Source organism: Drosophila gunungcola (genome assembly GCF_025200985.1).
Source record: "Drosophila gunungcola strain Sukarami chromosome 2R unlocalized genomic scaffold, Dgunungcola_SK_2 000006F, whole genome shotgun sequence".
Taxonomy (NCBI): domain Eukaryota; kingdom Metazoa; phylum Arthropoda; class Insecta; order Diptera; family Drosophilidae; genus Drosophila; species Drosophila gunungcola.
This window is the reverse complement of record NW_026453168.1, coordinates 1,045,324-1,063,756: the sequence shown is the minus strand read 5'-3', so window position 1 is coordinate 1,063,756 and position 18,433 is coordinate 1,045,324. Positions and strand designations below refer to the sequence as shown.

At 44.8% G+C, this 18,433-nt stretch overlaps 5 protein-coding genes across 7 annotated transcripts in view; 3 read left to right on the top strand and 2 right to left on the bottom strand.

Moving 5' to 3' along the window:
* Positions 1–730: 730 nt before the first annotated feature.
* LOC128255228 (uncharacterized) lies at positions 731–9,118 on the bottom strand. Of its 2 annotated transcripts, none has more exons than XM_052984811.1 (3): positions 8,063–9,118; positions 3,180–3,450; positions 731–2,257 (listed from the first exon to the last, which is right to left on the bottom strand). In XM_052984811.1, the coding sequence occupies exons 1-3, from the start codon at positions 8,072–8,074 to the stop codon at positions 1,080–1,082; spliced, it is 1,461 nt and encodes a 486-aa protein (XP_052840771.1). In that variant the 5' UTR covers positions 8,075–9,118; the 3' UTR covers positions 731–1,079. The 2 variants fall into 2 exon arrangements, with proteins under 2 accessions (XP_052840771.1, XP_052840770.1); XM_052984810.1 differs by lacking the exon at positions 8,063–9,118 and adding an exon at positions 4,962–6,243.
* A 432-nt stretch (positions 9,119–9,550) lies between these two features.
* LOC128254737 (mitotic spindle assembly checkpoint protein MAD1) lies at positions 9,551–12,241 on the top strand. Its single transcript, XM_052984005.1, has 4 exons — positions 9,551–9,789; positions 9,856–10,910; positions 10,963–11,774; positions 11,842–12,241. The coding sequence occupies exons 1-4, from the start codon at positions 9,663–9,665 to the stop codon at positions 12,044–12,046; spliced, it is 2,199 nt and encodes a 732-aa protein (XP_052839965.1). The 5' UTR covers positions 9,551–9,662; the 3' UTR covers positions 12,047–12,241.
* LOC128254738 (conserved oligomeric Golgi complex subunit 6) lies at positions 12,180–14,376 on the bottom strand. Its single transcript, XM_052984006.1, has 4 exons — positions 14,241–14,376; positions 13,550–14,181; positions 13,270–13,490; positions 12,180–13,215 (listed from the first exon to the last, which is right to left on the bottom strand). Exons 1-4 carry the CDS (start codon positions 14,328–14,330, stop codon positions 12,266–12,268), a joined length of 1,893 nt encoding a protein of 630 aa, XP_052839966.1. The 5' UTR covers positions 14,331–14,376; the 3' UTR covers positions 12,180–12,265.
* A 216-nt stretch (positions 14,377–14,592) lies between these two features.
* LOC128255126 (SAP30-binding protein) lies at positions 14,593–16,071 on the top strand. Its single transcript, XM_052984656.1, has 3 exons — positions 14,593–14,820; positions 14,884–15,626; positions 15,690–16,071. The coding sequence occupies exons 1-3, from the start codon at positions 14,728–14,730 to the stop codon at positions 15,826–15,828; spliced, it is 975 nt and encodes a 324-aa protein (XP_052840616.1). The 5' UTR covers positions 14,593–14,727; the 3' UTR covers positions 15,829–16,071.
* Positions 16,072–16,334: 263 nt separating this feature from the next.
* Positions 16,335–18,433, top strand: part of LOC128255124 (serine/threonine-protein kinase N) — a 35,021-nt gene continuing 32,922 nt past the window's right edge. Inside the window, exons 1-2 of one of the 2 annotated variants that reach the window (XM_052984643.1) lie at positions 16,335–16,492; positions 17,254–17,548. In XM_052984643.1, the coding sequence (XP_052840603.1) occupies positions 17,528–17,548 (21 nt within the window). In that variant the 5' untranslated portion in view covers positions 16,335–16,492; positions 17,254–17,527. The remainder of the gene's footprint in view (positions 16,493–17,253; positions 17,549–18,433) is intronic. The other variant, XM_052984644.1, reaches the window with a different exon arrangement.

The following is an 18,433-nucleotide window of genomic DNA, read 5'->3' as shown; positions in this document are numbered from 1 at the left end:
ATAACGGCAGTTTTACATGCTGATGCGGATGATTCGTCATGGAATTCTTTATATCGGGGGAGAAATGCAACAACATTAATAAATAATAGGCCTCAAACAGAGTGTTACGCTGTCCAGGAACTATACAAATAGTGGAGAGATTGGGTTGGAAAAGCAAATTGAGGAACTCACTACATAGGAAACGAGAGACCGACTGAAATACAGTTAGACCCCGTCATCTTTTGCTTTGTGGCAACAACAATTTATAGTCTCTGTTATCTATATCTCTTTCACAACTTATAGTCTTTGGGTTAAGATTAGATTTCCTGACTCGAGTGGCAGTCTGTGTTTGGGGCTATCCAACTAAATAAGGCTATTTTGGCACACAATCACAACGGAACACGAAACATCTATTGTACAACAACGATAACAACACAGGGATGGGTGGTTCTGGGGTTTTTGAGGGTTTGCAACTGAATATTTTGGGAGTTTGAATTCAAACTTGAGATTCCTAAAGCATATTGTAAATGGTGCAGTGATTGCATTTCTAGAATTAATATATGCCCGGTGTGTAGTGGTATCCAATGATTCAACCGTGTTTTATATGGTTCAAGCCAGCAGCTGCACCGTTTACAACCAGCTTTACTCCTTCATTTAATGTCGGTCCCCGTCTATGAGAATTCTGGCTAAATGCTACAAAAAACTGCGTTTACATGATTCGCGCTTGTTGCTGTTGTTTTGGGCTTGGGTGTGTGTTTCTGGGTGTGTGGCTGCTTTGCTGTCGCCTTTTTTTTATAATTCACGTTTATGCTTACTTCACTATTGTACAATGTGCGACTTGCATTATTATATTCTTGTAATTATTTTATATAAGTATATATGTATATATGTATGCATGTTGGTGTGTGTGTGCGTGTGTGTGTGTGTGAGAGATTGTGTCGTGTGTTGAGCTGCTGGGCTACTCCTATTTTTTGTTTTTTTCATTTTTTCTTTTTTTGTTTCTGTAAAATGCGCTAGTTTATTGATACCTTCCGTGGCGCCCGACGTGGGACATTTGTGAACCTGTGGGTTTGCCCGTCTGACTGCCCGCCATTGGCACTTTAAATTCTGTCCTCCTCGTCCTCCTCCTCCTCTTCCTCGACCTCCTCACCGTTCTCCTCCAGCTCCTCCTTGTAGCCGGGATGCTCGGAGATGGCATAGTAGTTGCCATTGTAGATGACGCCCAGTTCGCGCAGCGCATCGCCACGTATTGTCGCCTTTATCGTCCAGTTGTAGCAATCGTCCGACTCGGACTCGCGATCCAATCGCTCCACGTCGAGAATCTTGGAATTGAGGCGCTCCAGTATGATGCCGATGTCCTTGATGCTGAGGTGACGCTTCTGGTCCACCGACAGCTGGTCGATCAGCAGCAGAAACTTCTCCGTCGTCGTCTTGTCGTCCTCCATCACCGTGTTCTCCGTTTCGCTCTCGGAACTGTCCCGCTCCGGGGCGATGTCCAGGAATCGCACATGGCCCTTGGCGCCCGACGAGCGGCGCTGCATGCTGCCGCTACCGCCGCCGCCTCCGCTGCCACTTCCGCCCAGCATAGGATCCATAACCGATGGTGCCGACTGCGGCTGGGGACTGCTGCTCCCGTCCTGGATGGGCGAAGTGGCCACGCTCTTGTGCACCGCGATCTTGCGCCCCTCCTCGTGCAGCGCACAGCAGTGAAAGTCGCACTCGGTGGTGCTGGGACTGCCGGCCCTGCTGGGCGTGTGGGCGTGGTGGGCGCACTCGGGCGTATGCACATGGACCGCTCCCACGCCCACGCCCACGGTGCTGTCGAAGGAGCTGCCCTGCTTGGACAGTCGCCTGCTGCCGCCGGGTATCACAACTCCTGGCGGCAGGACAACGCCACCGGGATGGTATATGCTCGCCGGTCCGTCGTCACTGATCACCGTTATTTGGGGGCTGGCATAGCGCGGCTGGGAGGACTGCGACGACACCGACTTGTTGTCCAGCGAACTCTGCGCGGAGAGGCCCTTCTTCGAGGGCGAGTACTTGTCGGACGACAGCAGCCCATTGCTGCTGCCCAGGCCGGAGCACATGCTCCCCCCTCCGCCGCCGGCGCCACCGCTGCTGCCTCCGCCGCCACCGCTTCCTCCACCCTGCCGCTGATCCCAGTGCAGAACGACCGTGACACGCCCTTTGTTGTCCATGATCTTCCACGACGGTGTCTCATCGTGCAACTCCAGCGCATGGATCGTCTCACAGACGATTTTTGGTATAGCTGATATGGCTGTAAGAGAAACGGAGTTCAGTTTTGATAGATCAAATAAAGTTAAGAGCCAATTCTCAATAGAAATCTAGAAATTTATAGATCAATAAGACAACTTACTCGTTCAATCTTTACAAAGAATAGCTTTTTAGTTAGCATTTCCTTATGGATTAATTTTTTTTTTGATTCTCAAGCAAGTTTTTTCAAAATTAACCAAAATCGGAAAACAAAATTAGATTTGACTATCCCTTAAATGTAAGAATGGAATATTCCAACATTGATATAGCCTTAATTTACCTGTAAACACTTTTGTTTGCAGTTAAATGAAAAAAAATTTTCTGAAAGGATTCGCATTAACAGCACACTGCAATACATTGTTGTTTAGATCTATTTTTGGCACAAGCGAAAATGTGTTTTGAAGCAAGGGTAAAAATCGAATTGTTTATATTTCTGTTCTTTTAAAATTGAAGCAGATACACAATCTATGACGACTTAAAACTAATTGGTAAACAATAGGCCTTTAAATAGAATGTTTAAACGCAATTTATTTAAATGTTTGTTAAAAGCGAAAATCATTAATTAACATTTGGTTGGCTACTGCACACCTTAGTAAATTTCCCAAAGATAAAATTAAATGCAAATTTAGAATTTATCATGTATAAATGTGTGTAGATTTGGTACTGCAATACTGCCTATCATAAAATAAAGAAAATATTGTTCATATGTAAGTGGAAATAAAATACTTAAACATTAATGTGCGAAAGTTATTAGTTCCTATTTAACTACTCGTTTTCAAAACCATTTAAATGCTGATCCTATTAGTTATAAAAACAAAACACAACACATAAGTAATTCCAAATGGATCCATCCTTGATGGATATTTCCCGGGGGCAGCACTGAACTGAACTGAACTGAAAGATGGACAGAGTAAAGTTCGACCCACCAGCCTTTATGACATCGACGCCAGTGGGATACCAGCGCTCGCCCTGCCTCAACAGCAACAGCACCGTATTGTTGGCCAGGGTGCGAAAGTATTCGCCATCCTCGATTTGGGTTCCATCACACTCCAGAACGACGCGCACCGGTTCTGAAGCAGGAACCCCCAGCTTATCCTTGCCGCGGACCAAGAGCTCCTCGAAGGTCCCAACTACGACGCCCTTGCGCACATTCCGCCAGCTGTCCCAGATTTTCAGTGGTCTCTTGCCGCGAGACTCCTGCGAAGAGAAATTTGGATTAGTTGGGTATTACGAATTACACTTGCAACTGCTGGCGTGGGGAAAGTGAAGGGTGAGATTTGAGTTGTGGGGGGATGGTGGATGCAGGATGCAGGATGCAGGATGGGCGTGACACCTGTGAAACGCTGCGCACGGAAAACTGACAAGTGGGTGTGGCAGCAGGCCCGGGCTGTGTCATAATTTCCTCAGTCCGCTAATTGACTTGCTTTTAAAAGGGCGCAAATGTCAAGGCCACAACGGCTGCAGCTCAAAATAAATGTACACAATATTAAACAAAATTTGTAACCTTACTTAACAGCCCCAATTAGATATGAAGAGAAAGAAAAAAAAATTCTTTCATTTAAAGAAAAAAAAACAAAAATTTAAATGAAGCAAAGAAAAGTGAAAACGTATCCTTTTGGCTAACAGGGCTCACAGCTGTTGGCTAACAGTGGCAGGCAACAACAACGGCCAGCCGAGCAGGACGAAAGCTGCAATGTTTAATATATTGCAAGGACATGAGTGTGGCGCTCCAGTGACCCAGTAACGAGTGCAGCACACGAGCCAAATACAAATATCTCTCTTCGGAAAAGCAGTTCCCCCATTTCCCATTTCCCCATTTCCCCATTCCACCCTCCCACTCGTCCAAAATAAAATGTTTGAAAAATTACAAAAAATTCATGTTGACATTTTGCTTATTCCTCCACACCGAAAACAAGCAGAAAACTTTTCATAAAAATATTTCATTTCGTTCGCTCTGTTTTGTGTGCTCCCCTCCACGCTCTCGTTTTATTATTTTTTTTTTTTCTTTGGGATAGGTCAGTTGCTGCGCCCCAGCGCCATATGGCATTCTAAGGGCCAAAGGGGAGATGCTTTGGTTGGCCATTATAAATTCTGAAATTAATAAGTGTATAAACAGCTAGGGAAGGTGCAAAAAGCCAGAAATCACAGCTGGTTGCTTAGCTTTAGGAGTACTATTATTAATAACAAATATACTTAAGGATTAAGAGAATTAACTCTGATTATAATTTTATTTTGTTTTCAATTCTTAGTAACATAAATTAAAATTATTCGAAGATAAGCAAAACCATTTATTTTTGTAGTTCAACTTTATAATTTCATTTTTAATAACTTATTGTTTAGTGGGTAAGCGAAACAGAACGATAGCTGTTGTGAAAAATAGACACTTAAATTCGCAATAAAAATCTAGAAACAATTTAAACAACCATTTTGTATTGATGAAGTCGAGTTTTAAACTTATAAAATTGCTTTTCAAAAATCAATTTAATCTCTTAAGCTACAAGGTACTATAAAAAGATGTCACTATTTTTAAGTGAAAATAAAATACGATAAAATGAAATAAAAATTAAATATTGAAATGGATTAAGCTTTGTTTTTTGTTCATAGTAAGATGTTTAACGTTCAAGCATGTTATGCCACCCAACTGGTAAATAAAAAGCAATGAAATGGATGCATGATGTTTCATATTCCTTACAAAGCGGGACCATTACCATTGTGGACAGTCCGCCGTTTGTGGCCGAGGAGGGTCCCGTTGTGATGGCCCCACCACCCACTCCACCCCCACCCGCAGCTGCGGCAGAGGCAGCAACGCCCTGCGTGGCCTGGGCCGCCGCCGCAGCTGCGGCTGCCACTTGTCTGATGCTCAGACAATTGCAGAGCGGCTTCGTCACGCCCAGCGTGCACAGGGCGTTGGACCACATGGTGGTGCTGGTGGTGCTGTTGGTGGTGCTGCTGCTGCCAGCCACTTTTAGGCCGAATCTGCGCTGCTGGCTTGCAATAGTGGGCTCTGTCGCTCCCAAGGTCGTCTCACACTTGGTGCACCAAGCTCCAGTAATCCATGCCCGCCTAAAAATCCGTTATATAAACCTGTACGGCTAGTACGCTTTATAAAATCCGTTTTCGGACACTTTTACTTAAAGTTCTACAAAAATTAAAGCTTATTGCTTATTGTTTGAGTGTTAAATGCCTTGCGTTCAGGGGGGAAAATTCGTTATTACAAAAATTGTAAGGGAGTCACGACAAAAAAAACGCACTTTGCACAAAAGGTTTGTTTCTGGTAAAAAGGGTTTGTTCCGTCACTTTTCACTTTAATTTGCTTTCTTAAGTTTGTTGTAAAAACTTGCAGAGCAGTTGTGTCTCGAATTTCGCTTTTCACTGCTCGTATTTCGCATTTGTATTCGTATTTTTGGGGCAGGTCAGGGCGGGTTGACCTTCGCACTTTCACTTTACGGATACTACGCGCCTGCAGCAGCGCCCCTTTTGCCCGTGAAACCGCCGAGTTATCGTTTTCATTTGACACTGCCTTAGACACTGTCTTAGACTTAAAAATCTATATTATTTTTTAAAAATTTTTATCGTAGAAAAGCGCTGGATTTGTTTAGTCCACACCCAGTTGAAACGTGGTGTTACCACGGACAAAAGCGAAAAGTGGCAGCAGCCTTTTCTTTAGCTGCCTGTGTGCCTGGCAGCCTGGCAGAGCAAACTGTGAGTTTTTCCCGATGCTGCATCGGATTTCACTACGTTTGCTTCTTCGACTTTTTGGGGCTGGGTGCGTTTTTGCAGCGCTTTAACAGCGTTTGAAATGAGCACGAGACATAAACGCGAGAGAAGTGCAGTGAGAACGAGGTGAAATGCAGCGCAAAGCTTTGTGGGTGCGACAGGGACAGGCCAAATGGGGAAAACAACCGTTACTACAATCTAGCTTATTTAAACCCTTTTTAATATAATATTAATTTTACATCTCTCATTCTATCTCATTTATTTCTAACCCCTTTATTTTATTCTTTTTAAAAGTCAACACTATTTGACAGTGCTTTGGCCTACATTTGCATCAATGTGATATAATCAGGGCGCTAAGGCGCGCGCACCTTCTCCTGCAAAACGCTCCACAAGTATTCCCCAGGATCCCCAGCGTTTAATTTTGTAAATATTTACACCCAATCAAAGCCGATCAATTAACAGTCACTAGTGGATTGTTTGTCTTTGGAAAATAGAAAGCTTTTTTGGGGGTATAAGCAGTGTTACATTTAAATTGCAACATTAAGCATTCAGGTCTTTTAATAAAGAAAAGAGAAAAGAGAGAGATGCAGTTTTATATGCAGTTCTCTCCTTCTCCGTCTCTCAAAAGCATTGCCAGCTGAAAATGTTAAAAGGATAACAGAGTTCGAAAATAACTGTAACTGCTGTTGGCCGAGATTTTTAATTGCAGCAAGAAGCAGAGATAATTGCGTTTGGTTTATGCTAAATAAAGCTAGATCAACTGCCAACTAAAAGCCATCTCGGTTGCATTTTTAGCAGAGTTTTAAGGAATTCTTAAGCTTTCGGAATTTGCAACTAATTTTGGGAGACAAGAATCTCTCAAAGCAACAATTTTGGAAAAGGCAGAGAGAAAAATGCCTTTCACGGGGGGCAGGGGGTGGATGGCGAAAGAAAAGAGTAAGAAGAAGAACAACAACAGTTGCAGCTGCACGTGAGATGGGGGCTGGAGTGGGGTAAGAGGGCGTTGGGGGAGTGGCACATCTATGAGGCGTAAGTATTACCTCAGTTATTTGGGTCAAAGCTATTCACTCACCCGCAAAGCAAAACGAAACGAAGGAACTGCATAAAACATGCACAAACATACACACACACACACACATGCAGAGCAGAAGCTTGGGGGACACGCACACAAAGAGACTAATGCGGGCCACAGGCTTAATAGGTTCCTCTAGCGGATGCGGACGCGGACGCGAATGCGGAGTATCCGCAGCAAAACGCCTTGGTAGATACACTCACAAAAGGTTGTCTTATGAAAAATTTATACACACCGCAGAGCTCCCATGGTTTAAACCTGGCTTGTTTAGCCCCGTGTTTTTCTTATTAAATCTACAGTAGACACTTCAGCGTTTGTACCTCTGGAGTTCTATTGTATTTTAATAATAATAATATTTAACATTAAATTCTTAATCAATTTTGATACGTCTGCGTAAGTTTATTAGTTAAATATCAACATATCCAAATCTTTCGGATGACGATACAATAATAACCACTGAATGTTACTTTATTCAAAACAAAAGTAAGCAACACAAACCGAATCTTTACCATCAAATTTAAATTTAAGTTAAATTGGAAAATTAAAAAGTATTAGGGATTTCTTAGCATGAAATCAAAGATATCATATTCGTTATCAGTCAGTCACTTATAGGTCAACGTGGCTGATGAGGGCGATTAAGTATAAAGTACCCAAATAAACGAAGAGTGCAATTACTTCAAAATAGCATTGTTAAAAAATAAAAAAACTGGGTAGCAGCTTTTTATTTTAAACTACAAGATCTACATTTTTTCGCACATGGCAATTGGGAATATCTTAAATTCACCACGATAAACTTAAAGAATGTCTACTGTATGCCTTTTGTTCTATGAAGAACAGATATGAGTTAGCCGTTTTTAATGTCCCATGTTCATAAAAGAGGTTTTACAAAATGAATACGAGGGATGGTTATGAGTTAAAAGCAGCTGATTTTTGGCGATGAATTTTTGATACCCTCGCGATCGGGAATATGAACCGTTAAGCCATAGTTGCCGGCTTTGCTTTTAGTACGTTTGCACTTACCTCTCTGGCCATTACGACATGTTCTCACCAGCGGCGCCCGCTTAGAGGGTCTGCCATTTGCTCAGCGGCAACAACAACAACAGCAGCGCCTCAGAGAGAAAGGAAGTGGGAGAACCAACAACAAAGCTCACGCTTTTCGCGAATGTAGGTGTGTGTGTCTGTGTGTGTAGGCGGCAAACGGAATAAGCAGAGCGACAGAGAGGGAAAGAGTGTGGGAGGTGTGAGTGCGTATGAGCGTTTCAAAAATTCTCTACTACACGTTTATTTTCAATCTTCTCTTCCCGCACATTTCTCCAACGCGCCGATGCTGCTTCTTCTTCTTCTTGCTTTTCTATCCTCTCCACTCCTTTCCTTTTCTTTTCTTTCCTTCTCTCCCTGCGTGGGAATGCGAGTGTGTGTGCGTGTATAGGTGTGTATTGGAATTAGCCAAGGTATAAGTTTAAGCCAGCTTGCATTTGTTTAAACTTTTGGCAGGCATCACTATTTGAAAATTTGCATAGTAATTTCTCTCTACCTACGCCCACTTTTAAAGGTGCGGCTGTTGGTCAGGATTCGCTAATGGCAGTAGTAGTTGTGTGCGGTGTGTCTGTGTGCGTGCGAGAGAGCGCATTGGAGTACCGTTATCGCTGGCGGAGCCACATTTTCCTATTTGACATACACTTTTTTGTTGCGATTTTTGCAAATTTTTGCGGCACACGCGTTTTTTTTCTTCCTTTTAATCAAATTAAAATTTCTTTCGTTTCTTTATTAGCTTTCGTTTTACCGTTTTTTTTTCTTATCGGTTGGTATGCATGGAACACACGCCTTTTGCTTCACATACGCTCTAGTTTTTGGCAGTTGTTCAATTGTTCGAGTTAAATTCGTTTGACCAATGGGATTTCTTAACGTTGCGACTTATCAGTTTTTTTCGGTGCGAAAACAATAACATTTAATTCATTTTAAGCCGAGAACAAATCGCGAATCAATTTTTACTTTCGGCAGGTGGAAACATCGAATCGATGTCATCGATATTTTCAAAACATCGGTTACATCGATGGTTTAACATATAGTTAGCTTTGTCTCGTGGTATTTTTGTAATATACTTTTGGGTGCTGAAGGTTAGAGACACACTGGAATATACCAAATGGAACTGCCAACTTGATTTGAGGAAGAGGTAAGTTGAGTTCACAATTGTTTCTCAGAATGTAGTTTATTTCATTTTCATTCAATCGTTATATTTAAGGAAGTACACCAGTCAACAAATAATTTTTAGTTTGTTGAACAAAGTTTAGCTTCTGATATATAATAGTTTTTTAAGTTATGTAAAATACAAAAAAATGCGAGCTCGAAAATGGCTGACTTTTAGAATTTTACCACTACAAGTTTTTAAATAAATAGTCTGGGTATTCCCGAAGCGTCTAAATCTCTCAATTGCTGAAAATTCAGCAAAAATATACTAATTTAAATTCAATTAAAAAATACCAAAAATCATGATTTGGTATTTTGGGTAAACTAAGCAGCCACACTGTGTGCATCGTTTCGTCCAGATTTTACAACGCCAACATAAAAACCCAAATAATTTAACAAAATACGAGTAAACCAAAGCCAAACTTGACGTGAAATGGACGAAATACGGAGCAGCATGGACAATATAATGGCGATTTTCAACGACAGCATAACTCACTCGGCGCCAAAGAAACTGCTCTTTAACCGGCTTTCGACTTCCTTTAGCGACGACTTTGTGGCTTGTAAGTATTTCTTAATGGTTATGAAGAAGAAAGCCCTCAAAAACTACTTAATATCTTTTCTGTAAGCGCCCAAGAAGCGTCGCCTGGAGCAAGAATCGCCGGAACGAAGTCTGAACACCAGTGCCGCGTCCCTCAATGGTTCCTCCACCGATCCCTTGAGTTCCTGGCAGACCCACAAATTGCGCGCCGAGCTGGTCGAAACCAAGGCAAAAGTCATCCAGCTGCGCAACGAAATCGATCAGCAGAATCGGGAATACCGGCAGGCCTTGATGCTGGCCGAGAACAAGAGCGCTGCCCTAAAGGATCAGTGTGATTCCACCAGCAAGAGGTACTCGGAGCTGCAGAAAGAGCAGCTCACGCTGCGTAAGCGAGAATTGGCCCTCAAGGATGAGGCCAGACGGGCCACCTCCGAATTGGCCCAACTAAAGTTGAAGTACGAAGAGATCGTGGGCAACCTGCAGAAGGAGAAGTACCAGCAGGAAGAGGATGCGCGCGATGTCCAGTTGTGCATCAACAACGAGCTCAGCGAGTATCGCCGGATGGCCCAGCGGTCTGATCTGGAACTGCAGTCGACACGCACGGAATTGGAGCGCTTGCGCCGACGGTACGAGGAGTTTAAAGCCCGGGTTGCCGGACACGAGGAGCTGCGCGGCAATTACGAGATGCAGACGCAAAGCCTAAGGGCGGCCAACGATCGCATACAGGAACTGCAGTTCGAGATTCAATCTTACAACGACTGGAAGGAGGTGACCAAGGCCTCACAGGCGCGTCTGGTCAGTTTACCGGATTTGCAGGCGGAAGTAGAGCGCCTGCGGAACCATAACAGGCATCTAAACACTTTAATAGGTGACAAACTGCTGCTGGAGGAGCAGGTGCACGACTACAAGACGCGATTGGACCGGGAGGAGGGTGCGCGTGCCGAGGCTGCTTCCCTCCAGGTGAAACTGGCTCATGTGGAGCAGGAGCTCAAGGAGTGGGTCAAGGTGGCCCAGGATCACTGCCTGGCCAACACTCTGGTCAGCCCGATGGCCCTGCGCTCGCGCATCGAGCAACTGCTCCAGGAGGACATCATTCACGTGGCAGAGAAGAGTGCATCCCTCTCCGACAGCAAGCATTTGCAGGTACGTTTTCTCTACTTGATTACGGCTCAATCTAAATTGTACAAATTCACAGAACACGGTGCGTGATTTGGAGCAAAAGTGCGCCATCTACTTGAAGAACATTGAGGATCTGAACATTGGACTGAAACGGCACAAGAACTTCAAGGAACGATTGCAGCGCAAGCTGATCACAGTCTCCAAGGAGCGAGACTTCTACAAGCAACTAGTGGAGAACTTCGACAAGGACATGACCATGAGCAACGCCAGTGTGGCGGACATGACGCAGGACATGCAGGTGCGGTACCGCGTGGAAGTGCTCGAACGCACCGTCACCGGCTACAAGGAGATGTGTTCTACGTTGGAGCGTGAAATTCAGGCTATGCGAAATCAGGAACTACTGGCGGAACCCGTCGGCGATGGCTACGATAGCGTCAAAAAGGAACTGGACACACTGCGTTTGGAAAACGATCGTCTGCGCCGGCGAAAAGAGGAACTGGAGTTGGAAATGATGCATCGCTACCTGCGCGGTGACTTCAACATGAAGGACTACAAGGTGGTGCATCTCAAACAAAATCCCGCTGCCGAAGCCTATGAGTCCAGTCAGAACATGATGGAGAAGCTGCAGGCGGAGATCGAACGACTGAAGCGGCGCAACAAGAAGTTGGAGGACGACCAGGAGCAGCGACTCAATGAGACCACCAGCACGGGCGGCATGACCCTGAACTTTAAGGAGTTCAACCAACTGCGTGCGGACTTGGAGTCGGCCAATGGCAAGATGCGCAAGATGAAGGATTGCTTCAAGGCGGCCCGAGACGAGTACCGCGATGTGTGCTATATGCTTTTGGGCTACAGAATCGATCGCATTGGCGCCAACAGCAATTATCGGTGGGTCACTAATCCACAACTCTCTTTGCCTCAATTTCTAACTTAAAATTTCCCATCCTGTTTGCAGCATTTCCAGCATGTTTGCCGAGGGCCCGGATGACTATCTGGACATTAGCCTCAACGAATCGAGCTGTTTGGCTCTGCTGGAATCACCCTACTCGCAAACCTTCAATCCGCCTATTGATCAACAGCTGGCCGCCAGTAACTTTCCCGCATTCTTTTCCGCCCTTACCCTAGAACTTTTCCAAAGGGCCACCGTCACCATAAACTAGATCATCAAAATTGCAGAAATAGTTTAGTTTAGCATCGGACAAATGACTATTTTGTTATTCACTAATAGCTGCCCCTTTAAGTGTATCCGTGTGCGAAAATATAATATTTGTAAACTTCAATTTAACCACTTAATAAGAGCCGAATACAGATTGATTTATTAATAGATAGATTATAAATTAAAGTAATGCACAATATATATTGGAATAGTACCCTGTCCCCTATGTGGAGGTCAGGATGTGGGCCACCTGATCGGGCGTCCTGTGAAGCAGTTGCTCCGGCTGCTCAAATCCGTTGGCCGGATCATGGACTCGCTCGTAGATCTGCTTGTAAATGGCAACGATCACATTGAAGGAGCGCTTTTGCACCGCAGCTCGATGACTGCTGGACATGATGAGCTGCACCTGCGGCAGCAACAGCACATCGGGCAGCTCCAGGAAGGCGTCCATCTTCGACATGAAGATTTTCAGTAGGTTCGTCTCTATCTTTGACTGGTTGCTCTGCAAAATAGCGTAGATGGGACCCAGATTAAGATTGGCTACCAGTGAAGAAGCCTGCTCGGAAGTCAATGTGTCCAGCTGGGCATCCGATTGCGCCTGCAAGCGCTCCACGCGTTCGTCCATGTATTCGTAAACGGCAAGGGAGCTCTGCATGTGATGCAGACAGTTCAAAAGATACACGCCCATATCAACGGTGGGCAGATGGGCGGCACTTTCTTGTACGGACTGCAGCAACGGATCTATCACACAGCTCACGATCTTGGTGATGTCCGCCTGGCGGCCATCAACCATGGTGGCCACCGAAAGGATCTCCTTGAGCATATTGAGCAAGCGGGCAACACTTGGCGGCGGTATGAGATCCCTTTGTGGGGGTTCCAGAGCCAGACCCGAACCGCCAGAGGGTCGCTGCAGAACACTACGCACCTGGGCAGCCAAAGCGCCCAGATAGATCTGCTCACTGCTCTTCTGCAGCTCCACCAGACACTCCTCCAGGCTGCCGCCCTGCACCACCTGGCGCATTATCTGCTGGTAGAAGCGCAACAGATTGGAGATGGTGAACAACACGATTGTGTCCTTCTCCGCCTGCAGAATGGTCTCCACACGCACCTTGAGGGGATGGCAAACGCCGTCGGCTATGTAGCCCAAGGCGTTTTGCAGCTGGTCGGATATATCTGTGGAGGAAAAGTAAGTTAGCGACTGAATCAAGACGTCATAACTTAACGAACCCTGCTTATCGCACTTTTTGAACAGCAACGACAGGTTCTCCTTCTCGCTGGGAATGCTCTGATGCAGCCACGCAAACATATCGCCAATATAGCGCTTGGGATCGTGGGCATGGTGCTCAATGGGCTTGGGATTGCCACCGGGACCACCTTCCGTCAAGGCCTCGATGAACTGGCGCACCAAAACAGCCCGCCTCGCGATGGCATACTCATCAATAACGTATCTACAAAGAGATTAGAGTACTTGAATGAATGGTAAAGGAAAGTGCATATAGTGACCCACTTGAAGAGCACAGGGCGATCCTGCAGCCGGCTCATGGCCTCCACAATCAGGGGACCAATCTCGTTGTTCTCCAAACTACGACAGTGGTTCTGGGTCCAGCGATAGAGCCGCTCCAGAGCCCCCTCCTGGTGTAACGTCATCTCCTCCATGATGTCGAGGGCAGCAGTTTGGTAGCCACACTGCATCAGCAGCCGACAGTCGGCGTGAATGCTTTGCACTCTGTCCAGAACCCGGAAAAAGTCCGCCACAATGGGTGCATCCTTGGCGGCGCCGTAGAGCAGCTGGTGCTCCGCTCCACTCAACTGGAAACGGGCCAGGAATGCCTGGGCAATCTGCTGGTGGACCTCCAAGCGATCCCTTTCCCGCTGCATGGTGTTGGTCTGCTCGATCAGATCCTTGGTGAGCGCCTTCGAGGTCTCCAGATCCGATTTCATGGTCTCCACTGACGTGGCCATCGTGTCCAGATCTTCGCACACGGCGTCGAGAGAGAGCTTCACCTCACGGAAGGCCTTCAGGAAGTTCTCGTTGATGCCCACGGAGCGGTGTTCGATCTGGCTGCGCAGATTCCTGCGGTTCTGCAGGGTGTTCTCCGTGAAGAAGGTGGACAGGCCACTCAGCGCGTCCAAGGTGTCCTATGGGTATAGGGAAATTATTAGTTATTGGTATGGCTAGGTGGCTTCAGGGGACTGACCTTATCCGACTCCAGGCGCGCCTCCAGGATCTTGTTGACCCGTTTCTGGATCCTGTCCTGCTCCTCCGGTTTTTCCTTCGTCGAGCTCATCTTAAATTGTTTAAGGGTGACCAGCTTAATAGCATGTAAACATATGTTTGAAAAATACTAAAACTCAACACACAATTCTAAAAAATTATTTTGTAATTAAGTTTAATTTTTGTATTTAAGACCTTCTCTTTGCTTAATAGCTCAGAAATATATAAAACAAGATATAATATTTAAAACATGGCAGAGATAAATTAACGAAATTAACAAACGGAAAACAAGCTACATTGAAATGCTTAAACGGTCACATTGCTTACACAGAAAAATACCAGAAATTATTTCCCTCAGCCCTGTTTTGTAGCCAAAAGAAAAATAAAACAATTTGGCACAACATTAAACAAATATTAAAAAGAAAACAAAGGACTCGAAGGCCCCTTAAAGCTTAAAAGCAATCTGTAAAATGGCCGCACTGGCCAGCTTGACCGCCCAGTACACGGATTCCGAGAATGAAGGCGACGCCAGTCCGGATTCCCAGAATTCCACGGCGTCCCAGGTGAGTGCCAAACAAACATGTTTCAACACAACAGCATACTAATCACCAGTTACCAAATTACAGGTAATTATACCCCCCAAACGTCCCTCGCCCACGCCCACCAAACAGGATGGGGAAATGAAGCGATCCAAGGAGAAGAAAAAGAAGAGGGCTAAGAAAGTTCGAAGATTGGTGAGCTACCAGGATGACACCTTGATTTCCGACGAGGATGAGGACCGCGCAGAGCCCTCCAGCGAAGACGAGTCCAGCAGTGGCGAAGAGAGCGATAGTTCCAACTCCCAGAGCGGAGATAGTCCCAAAACCAAGGAGAAGAGCAGCGCGGGAAATGGTTCCAAGGACGGGGACACCCCAATGGACGTGGACGAGGAATCGGGAGGATTTCCGGCGGAAGAACGTAGCGCCGAGAGCTACGAAAAGGATCCCAAGTACGCCAAGTACAAGTTCCAGCTGCCACCGGAACCCAAGGGCAAACCGTCCGCGGAGTTGGTGGCCAAGATCACCAAGATGTACACAAAGATGCGACAGACCAATATGGACATGAATCGCGTGATTCAGGACCGCAAGGAGTTCCGCAATCCCAGCATCTATGACAAACTGATCAGCTTCTGCGACATCAACGAGTTTGGTACCAACTATCCGCCAGAAATCTATGATCCCCTGCAGTGGGGCGAGGAATCCTACTACGAGTCCTTGGCGGCGGTCCAGAAAACGGAGATGGTGAAGAGGCAGAAGGATCGCAAGGACATGGACAAGGTGGAGCAGGCCACAGCTTTGGCCAGGAAAGTCGAGGAGGAGGCCAAAAAGCGGTAAGCATGCGATGGCTGTTAAAATCTCTTTAAATTAATTTTTTATTTGATTTGATCTTGCAGCAAATCTAAGTGGGATCAGCCGGCGCCCTCGTCCACCGTTGTCAAGCCAACTCTTCCTGCTCTAACCACCACTGTAACGGGAACAAAGGGTACTGTCATCTCCGCTTTTGGATCCCTACCCAAAAAGCCAGCCGTTTAGCAACATTGTAGTCTTTTATTTTATATCATTGAAACGATTTTGATAAGCGCTGACCGAAGCGTATGACAGATGCCCCCATGCGCTGCTCTTATTCGTTTCTACTGCTTTGAATATAAAACAAATATGTTTAAGTTGAAATACTTTTTGGTCCTTGTATTATTTGCTAGCGGTTGTTATGGATCTCTGGCAAGACACCGGAAGTATCCTGTGTGGGTCCTGAAAGTCAATTGGAGGATCTTTAGACCCAAGAAACAATACTACCAAAACTAGAAATATAAATAATTTCAAATACGACCGACTGAAAACAATAAAAATAAACAATGCTATACGTTTAAAAAAATGTTTTTTTTACTACCATAAGTTTTAAAGTTAATATATATAAATACATTACGTCAAAGTAAACTACACAATTTAAAATTTATATTTATTTATTTTCTGACTATCGAAGTCATCGATATTAGTATATTTTAAGCCCGTTTAGTATGTTTTTTAGAATTTGTTGCCGTTCTGCAGCGATCTAGCTACGGTCACTCTAGTTCCGTGCTCGAACATCCGTGTGTTGGGTATTTTTGCGTTTTAAATAAAAAAAACACAAACAAGCACAAGCTGTGTTTATTTATTGCATGCAGGCTGTTAACCAGAAGTTATGATTTAAAAATACTGAGTGCGTGATAGTTTATTAAGTGTCTAATTGCGAATTGAGTCAACGCAACGCACGGCAACACAACAACAACCACACACCGAGAGAAAAGAGAGAAGACAACGCAGCAGCAGCAGAAGAATTTTTCGATCTGAACTGAGTGGATGTGTGTGTGAACGAGACAACCTGAGATTTGTATAAAAAGATAAAAAGATGAAGAAGATGCCGAGATAATTGTAAAACATAGTGTGTGTAAGTGCGAGTGCTGAAAAAGTTTGTTTAAAGAAACTTGGCCGTGCTAATAGTTCAAGGTGCATTTAAATGCGGATGTGGCCATTACACGGCAACCGGTATTTCGTCTGCCCCTCTCTTTCACTTCCTTTTTTTTAGCTCCGCGATCTGCTTCTTTTTGCCGCCACTTGCGCTGCATTACCCCTCCCCCTCGCACTCACTGAAAAGCTTATTTATAAACCGAATTGCAAGAGCAGAACAGAACAGAAAAAGAAAAGGAAGAACCGTTCAATTGTGTTCCATTGTCTCTGGAATATGCATTTATTTAGCAACAACAAAGGTGGAAAAATGGGGAGAGCGGGGTAAGAAGAAGAGCAAACCCCATCTTTTTGTTTCGCTCGCAACAATTGCAAATGAGACGCTCTGTCTCCCTCTCTCTCACTCTCTCACCTTTCGGCGCTGCCACTTGTTGGTGTGTTTGTTGTGTGTGTTTGTGTGTTGCCCTGCCCAAAACAACTGAATTCTATTCATTTTGTTGCTTTTTTCGGCCGCAGGAAATCAAATGAGAGCGCACTCGATAAAAGAGATAAAGAAAATACTGTTCGGCATCAGGTGTTAAAGTGCTAAACAATTCCAAAAAAACGCAAAAGGAAAGTAAACAAAACGTGACGCGTGTGCTTGTGTGCGGCGCCAATAAAAGCCAAAAACAACAAAACTGACATCCAAAAAAACTCAGACAACAGCAACAACATTAATAATAACCAACATCTAAAACAACAACAAGAAGCAAGGGCATTGAGTGATTCAACGCGGCGAACCAAAAAAACCATGTCGGATTCGTATTATCAGGTGAGTTTGTGTGTGTGGGTGTGCGTCTGCCGGTCAAATCGGTTGCTTAATACTTTTCATATCAGCAAGATCCCCCACTTCCCCCACTCATTTTGTCGCCCACCCCCTCTCTATTGTGGATTTGGGTGTGGGATCAGCGAACATTCCAACGGGAAATACAGTCCATCTCTAAAACGAATTTTAACTTTTCATTTTCTAAAAACATACTTTTAACTACGCACATAAAAATTACAATTGAATCACAATCTGCAAATGACTAATATGTGATTGTCAGTTTTCAATTTTTGACAAACTGAAAAGGTAACACTCATCTCCGCTTTGAGCCAATTTCTAAACTGCGTATAAGTGCCCTTCTTTCTGATGCACCTGTTGCGCACCGGTAGTTTCCGCTCCAGCTGACGGAAGCCACTTGTGGGTCATCCCTGGAGCTCGCATTTGTGGGCCCCCAGTGGCCAGGAATACTAACCGTGCCAATGAAAACAGTAACAAATGGCTGCAAATGACATCACTTTCGTTAGTTGGCGTGCACAAATCGCGTTCCACATTCAAATTCACATTCCGCTCGCCAAGTGGCAATTGCCTTAAGTGCGTGACCCGCAGCCTAAAAATAGACATCCAGCGGTTAATATTTTTATGAACCTTTTAATACCTATTGGGTAATTGGAACGCACTCAAAATATGTAAATTTCTTGACACTTGGATGTAAATCGACACAGTTAAACAGGTTATGATAACATTATTTTCAAAATCGTTTCATATTTTTCAAATCTCAGATCACGCTCTGTTGATAGTGTTTATTTCAGTGTAGTGCAATTACCGGCAAGGTTGCAATTAGTTGGGTGCCCAGCAATCAGTTGATTACAGGGTATTTAACTGTGCAGTTTA